Source organism: Centruroides vittatus, unplaced genomic scaffold (genome assembly GCF_030686945.1).
Source record: "Centruroides vittatus isolate TY-2023 unplaced genomic scaffold, ASM3068694v2 contig_548, whole genome shotgun sequence".
Lineage (NCBI taxonomy): Eukaryota > Metazoa > Arthropoda > Arachnida > Scorpiones > Buthidae > Centruroides > Centruroides vittatus.
In genome coordinates this window covers 5,607-16,416 of record NW_027122324.1, presented here as the reverse complement: position 1 = coordinate 16,416, position 10,810 = coordinate 5,607, and the positions used below count along the sequence as shown (strand labels likewise).

General features: G+C 41.4%; 1 protein-coding gene across 1 annotated transcript; it reads left to right on the top strand.

Moving 5' to 3' along the window:
- Window positions 1-4,945: 4,945 nt before the first annotated feature.
- On the top strand, window positions 4,946-6,235 carry LOC136978595 (uncharacterized). The gene has a single exon (XM_067274335.1). It carries the CDS (start codon window positions 4,946-4,948, stop codon window positions 6,233-6,235), a length of 1,290 nt encoding a protein of 429 aa, XP_067130436.1.
- The last annotated feature ends 4,575 nt before the right edge of the window (window positions 6,236-10,810 follow it).

The window sequence follows — 10,810 nt, the reverse complement described above, 5'->3', positions numbered from 1 at the left end:
TCGAATGATATATTACTATATCAAGCTGAATTATACATAATTTGTAAATATGATTATAAATATAACTGAAAGTTATTTTTGATATAAACACTGAACTATAATTATCAAAAAAAAAAAAAAAATTGTAAAAGCATAAATTTTTCTTACCTTTTCTGATTGAGTAATACATGATAATAGTTTTTATCTATTAGTCTTGCTATATTCTACTTTCTATATTTACATTCGTTTAGTTTCAACTAATTACACTTAAAATGTAAAAAAATCTACCAACAAATTAATTTGTAAATAAAGGGACTACTTGCTAATTGAGCTTTGTATTCTTCTTTGATGTATTCTACATTTTAGCACTAAATTGACAGACATGTCTAAATAACATGCTTATAAACACTAAAAAACAATTATTCGAAATTAGAACTAGATAATTATATGCACAAATAAATTAGTAGTCCAATAATACATATTTCTACTTATATCTAAAGTAAGGATTTGAAAGTATTATATCCAAAGATCAATTCTTTCTAATTGTCGAAAAAGTAATTATTTTTCAACTTTTCTATCTAAATTTATAGTAAAATTTTCAGTTTCATCCATTAAAAACAACGCAAAATGTATGGATCCACGTAATAAAAATTTATTGTAGTGAACTTCAAAAGATAATGAGAATATACAAACACCTAACCGCACTCTACAAAATCTGATGATAGGACGATCACATGACCGAAAGCTATTTTTATCAACTTGTAGTAAGTTTTCCCACAGTTATCTTTGTCATATCTAATTTGCATATTATTGATAGTACATTACTAATCTTTATTAAACAGATCTAGACATTTTATATTATTTAAATTTGACTGGATAATTAAAATAATTATATTAAATTTTTAGTGTTTTACAAAAAAGCTTCAATGCTACGTGACAAAACAGTCATCTGATGGTTCACGGGAGATTTTGCGCAATGATTTTTTTATATCTAATTTGCATAATTATAATAGTAAATTATTAATCTTTATTAAACAGATTTAGTTATTGTGATTAATTAAATTCATCAGATTTTGTGGAAGAATTTTTAAAAACTTTTAGCGTTTATTTTCAAACTTTTAGTCACGTGATGACACTGGAGAGGAGCATTTTCAAGGCATTAGTTTGTGCCAGATTTTTCGTAGAGTGCGGTTTGGTGTTTGTATAATCTCATTATCTTTGGAAGTTCATTGCGATAAATTTTTATTACATGAATCCATATATTTTGCATTGTTTTTAACGGATAAAACTGGAGACTTTACTGTGAATTTAGAAAGTAATTTGTTTTCGACAATTCGCGAAAACTGATCTTTGAATATAATACTGGGATATTCAGGTTGGCGACCTGTAGCGGAAGGACGTGTGTTAGTCAGCTCTGTCTTCGGATCGTTTTATCGACAGTTCTACGTTTCAGACATAAGTGTTTGGGACATTTTTTATAGCGGAGGACGAGCGCTTTCGATCGCTGTCACTTTTTATATCATCGATTTTTTATTTCGTGAGATACGGCTTTTTTTGTTTTGACCATTTGTCGGGGTCCACGTGTCAACCCACGCTCTCTAAAGGCTTCTCTCACGTAGCACGTGTACCTCTGTTTTTCTGTTTAATCTATTGGTTCATTTCTTTTGATAATTCATTTACCATCAAACGCCAGTCCGTCTGATTTACGATTTGACCCGCTCCGGAAATTAATTTTCCTGATACCACGACTGTTATTGGCCAAATTTCGGCCGGATTTTTGGCATTACTATTACGACGTCAGATTCAATCATTGGGCATTTTACGGACTATCTTGATCTACGCTCAACCGCTGAATTTTGTTATATTCCGTAAATTATTTTACGAGATATCACGGTTTTATTTTCTCCGAGAACAAAGGTCATTGTTCTTGCCACGTGGTCCAACGATCATCCTATCTGACCTCGTTTCGCTCGCTCGTTTTCTTGTTACTTGTGCAGTTATCGCACGCCCCAGTAAGTGTGGTACTTCGCTTGTTTTGTTATCTTGCCATTCTCAACCGTATTTAACTTTTATCGATGGAAACTACCAATTCCTCTTTGGCAGCCACTTCGGACCCTGGGGAGAAAATTATACTCTCTAACCCGGTCGCTCTCGGTTATTCGCTGGAGCAATCCATTTTCAAAGAAGCTGGTTCACACCTTCATAGAATCCTGAATCTCATCCCAGAATCTTGCAGCTCTAATGTAAAAGCATAGATAGAAAAAAAGTCAGGGAACGGACCTTGCAGCTGCATTCCTGTGTGAGTCAGCTATTAGGGATCCTTTGCGAATTGCGCGCGCACCAGAAAGCGGATTCTAGACCTGACATTGGTGGTAACGCACCACTCTCTTACGCCCACGTGGCAAGTAAAAATATAAACATACGGCCCAGTAACATAACCAGAGTCATTAACCAGACTCTGGACAGAAAACTGTATAGAGAAGGAACGAGCGGCAGCCAGGCTGTCCTCCTCTATCCTAAAGTGAATGAGGAGGGGAAAAAACTAATATGGAGGAAGTTACTAACGAAATTCGTGAAAACATCCAACCACAACAACTGCACATAGCAGTTAAGGCAGTCAGGAAGGTAAAAGCGGAGGGGATCTGCATCAGAGTGGGAAACGAGACAGATGGAAAAAGATTAAAAGAGGCCATTGAGGCACTGCCAGGAATGAGTGAAAAGATAATTTGTAAAATGTCAGAAAGTAGGAGACCCCGCATCATCTTACTCGATGTCCCTAACGCTGTATCTGACAAAGACATCATCCGTGTGATGACTGAACAAAATAAAATATGGAACAATGCCGAAATAGAAGAAGTCCAGAATACCAGCAGGGTTAGTACTACATTAGAAAAGGGAAATAACAGGGAAAACTGTAGACATGTGGTGCTCTCGTGTCCCCAAAAACCCGGAACACCCTCATCTCGATACGACATATCTTTATCGCATGGGCTAATATCTATGTGGACGATTTTATACCCGTGACCAGATGCTTTAAATGCACTGGCTTCGGGCACCTGGCTCGTGACTGCTCAGATGAGCAGAGATGCAGTCATTGCGCTAGACAACATCGCTATAAAGACTGTGAGCTCAGACACAAAACTCCCGTATGCATAAACTGTAAAAAATTTTAATCACGAGCAGCCTGAACATAAAAAGAGGCATATACATCACAACGCATTAAGCAACACATGTCCGTCATTACTAAAACTAAAGGAACAATCGATAAACACCACCGATTATGGACATTGACCTATACAACTCACTAACCTCAAGAACACCCAAAAGTCAAGCTACTAATCCACACCTGTCCACACGGAGGCTCTGCTAAACATTCTACAGATCGATACCCAACACAGCAAGGCAGCCAGCTCTCTTCTTATTAAAACTGCAAACGACCAGAAGATTGATATGATTCTCATTCAAGAGCCATACGTTATTAACAACATATTTGTACGTTTGGCAACTAAAACATTCTTACGGGCAGCAAAGATACCGAGCCGAAAAGCGGCATTGTTGTCTGCAACCCAAATTTAAACATTGCAATGATCCCTCATGTTAGCTCGAGATGGATTACTACCGCTATACTGCACCAAGCTAATCCTATAATATTATCAGCGCATACTTTTCCCCAGAAGCCAACGATGACGAAGGCATTATGGAACTAACGGAGGTAATTAGAAAAATAGCAAACAGGAGGCTGGTCATCGCGGGTAATTTATATGGGAAATCGGCAATCTGGTTGCATGAAAAAGAGGACAGGAGGGGACGGTTGATCGCCAACACCACGGGCGAATTTAACCTTATATCTACCAACATGTCTATCCACCTCACTTTCTTCACTTCATATGCCAGAGGCTGGACTGATGTCTGCCTGGTCTCAGAGAGAATGTTCCGCGAAACACGACACCAGCTGTTCTCAAGGTCATCCAGCTGTGTAAACAATGGGTGATATGTTGTGTGTGTGTGGGCTTTTGCTTTTCATCGCAGCATCGTTGTCCTTTTCCGTCAATCCGTGGATCATTATATATCATCGGAATCGTCTCATCGCGAGCTCTCGAATGGAGTCTTTTTTATCGTAATCGGATTATTCCAAAAAAAGTTACGAGCTTCGGAACACTCCGGACTTTCGGCGGTTGCTACTAGGTGTTTTTTACCGGTAAGAGGCTTATTTTTTACGCTTTTATCCGGGATTGTACTCTCTATCGATCGGTATATTTCACGCTTTACTGCGCCTATCCGTTCTCATGTTATTTCGACCGTAACTTTTCGCACATCGGGCCGTTTTGCGGGCCTATCGGGCCACCGCGACGGTTTATCTTTGGGCTCCACGTAGAGCGTGGTATTGTATTCCTGTGTCCGGATTTTTCTCCTGTTGTCTCTCTTAGTTTTATTTTTACGGGCGATTTTCTTTTTCGCTCGTAACAAAGAGGTATTAAGTCATTGTCCTGGCCCAACGTTCGGCTCTCCTTTGTCTAACAGTCGCTTTAGCCGGCTGGCGCGGGGTTCGCCGTTCGGCGTCGTTCTTATGGTGCTCTCATTATTCGCGCTGTTGGCACCTGGTTTTCGGGGCAGCATTATTATAGCTCCCCCCTTTCTGTCTACGGTTTTTATCTTCGTTTCGGGCGAGCGGTTTTTCGGCCGGTTCGGTAACCGATCGGCGCCATTGTAGCCGTTCAGCGCATCGGAGTTCGTCCCGGATTATAGCTGTCTCGCGACTTTATATCATTTGTACGGTCTTTGGCACTCTGTAGTACAAGCGCTCTGTGCACTATCAAGACTTTTTCTTCACCCAGCGTACTTTTATACGTCTTTAGCCGTACGGCGGCTTAGAGCCGAACGGCTTCTGTGAAGATCAACTCTCGCTACTATCATTTTAAGAGACTCAACCTTTGTCAATTACCTTGTGTCCTTGTTAATAAGCACTATGGACAACGCCACACAACCTAATTTACGCGTGGTCATCGGGCCACTGGATGAAGAGGTCCCACAAGCAACTGCACCAAGTTCTCCTACCTCTAGCACCCCTAGCACTCCTGCGGCGAGCTGTACGGACGGACCCTCGACTGCAACGGCGGAAGGAGCTTTGCTCCAATCAGCGGGCCGTCATCTAAGGAGAATTTTGGATCTCCTCCCGGCCCATTACAGATCTGGAACCACTGTCAGAGACAAAAAAGAAATAAAAGAAAGAGCAGCCCGTATGTTTGCTGCAATAAATCAAATGTACGGCATGCTAACGCAACTCCGGGAGTCACAGGCGGCCCCGGCCACTACTCTTTCCTACAACGAACCTGAAATATTAAAGCCACCCACCTACTCGGACATAGTTAAATCGAATATAATACAAAGCTCCACTACCAAAGCGATAAATAGATCGCTCAACAACAAAATAAAGCACGAAGGGAGCTCGAGTAGTTACGCTTTAATAGTTTACCCGAAGGAAGCCGAAGGTCCTGAGAAGAAAACAATAAACATGGAGAAAATCTACAAGAAGATTACAAATAATATAAAACCCGACCAGTTAAAAATTAAAGTGACTTCAGTTAAACAGGTTAAAGGCGACGGCATCTGCTTTCGCACCGCTAACAGTAAAGATGCTATAACACTGGAAAAAGCTGTAACTGAGCTTTCCGAACTAAAGGAGGAAATCAAAACAAAAATTTCGGAAGGCCGGAGGCCAAGAATAATACTCAAAAATGTGCCGAAATCAGTAAAGGATGACAATGTGATTACCACAATATACGCTCAAAATGAGCAATTAAAGGGCATAAGTGAAGAGGAATTCATGGCTCAGACCAGACTTAGCACAGTGATTACAAGAGGTAACCTACGCGAAAACTGTCGGCACATAGTGCTGTCTACCTCCCCGCTGATCAGAAACCAATTAATAAAAGAAAAATACATTAGCATCTCTTGGGCAAACATACAAATTGACGACTATGTGCACATTACCAGGTGCTATAAATGTTGCGGCTACAATCATATTGCAAATAACTGCACCTCTAGACAGAGCTGTAGCCATTGTTCAAAAGGTCACAAATTTACTGATTGCACTAGAAGAGAACAACCAGCCTGCTGTATAAATTGCAAAAGTTATAATAAAGATCTTCCTCCTGACAGCAAGCATCCAACTAATCATAATGCATTCGACCAGCAGTGTCCCAACACTATGAAAGTAAAGGAACAAACCATAAAGCAAACGAATTATGGGTTCTAGTCCTCCTACTGATAAATTGACACTGATACAAATCAATCTTCAGCGTGCAAAAGCAGCCACAACAGAAGCCATGCAAGTCGCCAACAACCACCAGGCAGACATTCTTATAATCCAGGAGCCATATTGTTTCAACAGAAAAATTGCCCTCTTTGGTAATCTTAACACACTTTATTATACTGACCCACTGGAAATTCCACATACTGGGTTCGTCATTATTAACAAAAAGTTGGACGCACAGATGTTAGGACAGCACTCAAATAGCTATTATACGACCATTCTTATCAAGCATCAAGACACAACGATTATCATTATTTCTTTTTATTGTTCTCCTTCAGAGGACATTTCCTCCCCCCTAGAAGACCTCCATCACACCATAAACCTGCTAAACAGTTATCCGATCATCATCGCCGGGGACTTCAACGCAAAATCGCAACTGTGGCATAGCCCCACACAAGACCCAAGGGGCTACAAGGTGGTTGAACTCCTTAACAGCTTAAGCCTTCAATCGTTAAATTCCAGCACCCTTCCTACCTACTCTTCTTCTACCGGTGAAAGCTGGATAGACATAACCATTGCGAACAAGACCCTCTTAAAGAACAACGTCTTTTGTAGCACACTTGACGAACATTCCGCAAGTGACCACAGCTACATTAAGATTGTATTAAACAATCACAGTGCGAACAAAGATATTCATATCAGACATAAAACAAACTGGACTCTCTACCAAAACTATATAAAGGCTCATTGGAACAGCGGGCCCCTCATGGAAATGAATAATACCACCGATCTAGACCAGACAATAAACAAACTACATAATATCATCCATGCAGCCTATCAATCGGCAACTACGGTCAGGGCTGAGAGGCAGTCGGCTCCCTGGTGGACGAGGGAAATCTCCCGTCAAAGGAAAACACTCAGGAAAGCTAGGAGAAAGTTCCGGAACGCGCAGGACCCAGGGAGAAGGGAAAATCTGCGTCAGAGCTACTTGGTCCTCTTCAGGGACTATAAAAGTCAAATCAACAAAGCCCGCACTGAGTCCTGGCGAAAATTTTGTACGGAAATCGGTAATAAGCCATGGACCACCCCGTATTATATAGCCAGGGGTAAAATAAAGAACACCCGTATCCCTAATAATAACCAAAACAACGTCAACATTGATACTTCGATCCATGATACCTATAACAGGATTATCAGCGTACTTTTTCCAATGGACGACCCTAACACGGACGACCACACACATTCTGCCATCAGGCAGAACTGCACTAACAGCCAAAACACAACAGAGGACGTCCCCTTCACCACTCAGGAGATCCATAAAGAATTCACCAGCCTGAAACTCAGAAAAGCCCCCGGACCAGATTGCATCACCCCGAAAATGGCCAAGCTCGCCTACGAAGCAATTCCTACCACTTTCCACATCATCATGAATAGGTGCCTCCACCTGGGGTTCTTTCCCAGCATGTGGAAAGTAGCCTCTATAAAACTCATCCCTAAGTGCCGCATCCCTAACAACCCTACGGACTACAGACCCATCTCGCTTCTCCCCGTGATTGGGAAAATTTTGGACGGCCTGATGGCGAACAGACTCCAATTTCACTGCGAGGCCAATCAGAGGATCAACAATAACCAATACGGTTTCCGGAAGGGTAGAAGCACTATTACGGCACTCGACAAAATAGTGACGCACATCCGCGAGGCAAAAAGTAGGGGAGAACACACCATGGTGGTCACCATCGACTTCAGGGGAGCCTTTGACCACGCATGGTGGCCCGCCATCCTCACGGCCATTAACGACACAGGTTGTCCCTCAAATCTGTTCAATCTGCTTAAAAGCTACTTAAGCAGCAGGACAATCACAGTCAAAAGCAACAATAATACCTACCTAAATAGAGCCATAAACAGAGGTTGCCCACAGGGCTCGAGGGCAGGGCCCTTCCTCTGGAATGTGATTTACAACAGCCTTTTAGAAATCAACGCTTCTATTCCGGACGATTATAATTGTTTAATACAGGGGTACGCAGACGATACTATCGTCGCCATTACTCACAAAAACCAAGAGGTGCTCCAAAAAAGAATGAATGACATCCTCCTAAATATCTCCCGTTGGAGTAAAAGAATGAAATTAAACATCAACCACGAAAAATGTATGTGTATAGTATTCCCAAAAACTACTCCTCTACAAAAAGGGCCAACCGTTAGGCTGGATGGAAAAAGGATTAAAAACCACAGTGAAATTAAATATCTCGGGGTGATTTTAGATAATAGGCTAACCTGGAAAAGTCACGTCTTCTATGCCTACGGAAAAGCCGTCAAAACTCTGCACGCTCTCACCTCTATAGCCAAAAACAACTGGGGATACAATAGCAAGACTCGCCGGCTCCTATATACTGCTGTTATAAGCCCGATCCTGACATATGGATCAGAGATCTGGGGTACGGCGATAACCAAAGTGCACATTAAGAGGAAACTCCTCTCAGCCCAAAGACTTTCAGCAATAAACATCTGCAGAGCATACAAGACTGTTTCCACAGATGCCATCCTTACTATAGCAAACCTGATACCAATAGATCTCATTGTTAAAGAAAATGTGTGGCAATATTACCAAATTAAACTATCTCACCGGAAAATTTCCAACCAAAAGTTTACTGACATCATCAAGCAGCTGGAGGTTCAAAGTCCTGCCAGCCAAATTTCGAACAACTTAACAGACCATAATCTCGACCACAACCCTCAGCACTATGTCTTTCACCCAAGCTTCTCCATAGACGAACTGTTCTCCTTGGATGGGACTGGTGCTAATACGGGCCTTACTATTTTTACTGATGGCTCCAAGTCTGAACAGGGGGTGGGCTGCGCTCTGGTAGTTTACAACCACGATAGAACAATTTACCAGGCCCAATACAGGTTGGCTAACCACTGTACTGTCAACCAAGCTGAATCCTACGCCATCTTTAGAGCCATCAAATGGGTGGTTGACAATAAAGAAGTTCACAGCATCACCAAGGTAAACATTTATAGTGACAGTAGGGTGGCCCTACTTCAACTAAAAAATTTAGACATCAAGCTCAGAATCATACTCGACAGCACAAGTCTTATCATGACCCATAAAGACAACATTTTCTTCAGATTTATTTGGGTGAAAGGCCACTCAAACATAATGGGGAACGAGAAGGCCGACCAGCTAGCCCAGACTGCTTGTGCTAGAGCCTCAAACTGCTCTTTCGAGAACACCCCGCTCACCTGGCTCAAAAAGGAAATTAGGTCATACACCTGGAGATTTTGGCAGGAGAGGTGGGATAAAAGTACCACGGGTAGACTCACCTACCACTTCTTTCCCGACGTACAGCTTCGCAGTGCTAACAGCTTCTTGACTCCAACATTCCAGACGACCCAACTTCTGACCGGGCATGGAAACTTTAGAAGCTATCTCAACCGGTTTCTTCAAAAATCGGACGGGAAATGTACATGCAACCCAAACGAAGCTGAGGACCCCGAACATGTGATTTTTCGCTGCCCGAACTTCGCTCCACAAAGAAAAAAGTTAATTGACTCTGTACGCGAAGCCAACGAACTTTGGCCGTGCCACCTAAAGACCTTTGTAAAAAATAAAAAGTTATACAAAGCCTTCTGTAACTTCGCCTTAACCATCAAGGTGTTGGGCTAGGGTTCTCCAGTGTTGTGTCGGGCTCAGCCTACAGCCGTCGTTATCTACAAAGGTTTTCCGATTGTATGTCCCTTTCTCTTGTAATGTACTGTATCATTTATTCTCTGATGCATTGTATCATATTATCAATAATAATTATTTGGGTCTGTATTCCTATATTTTAATTTTGTATTCTTAAAAATTTTATTTTTGTAATCCTAAAAATTTTTGACTGTAATCTCACCATTTTGTTTTATTCATGTTTTGTAATTCATTGTATTATTGCTATGTCTAAATTAATTTTGTACTGTATATATTCACGCATTGTATCTTACCTCATCCACTGTAGCTTAGTAATCGATGTATTTATTTTGTATTCTTTTGTATTTGTAAATGTTTTGTCTTTTAATAAATGCAATGCGGGCGCCCGTTGGATCCCACGAACCTACCTTCCCTTTTTACTTTCCTATATCACTTTCTTTTCACCTTCATCTGAAACTCTTCCCTAAACTTTTACTTCTTCTTTCATCTTCTTGTTCTTCCCACCTCATCGATAACTTTGAAACGCTCCTCTGCCTGTCGGCAAGCGACCACAGATATATTCTTACCCAGATCAGCGAGATCACTAAATTGAACAACAGTGACCCCTCCTTCCAGACCAAACAAACCAACTGGGACATCTTTAGGGAAGAATTCAATAAGATATGGCATATGTACAACTTCCCCCCCATCAACTCCCACGAAGATTTGGATAACTATGCTAATTTCCTAACTTATGCCCTTAAGACTGCAGGCGAGAAAGCCCTGCGTATAAAGAAAACAAAAACGAGAAATACCCACTGGTGGACAGAGGAGCTGTCCAAGCGTAAAAGGGAAGTGAATAGACTTAGAAAAAAATTTACGAAAGCAAGAATCGGAGAGAAGATAGTCCT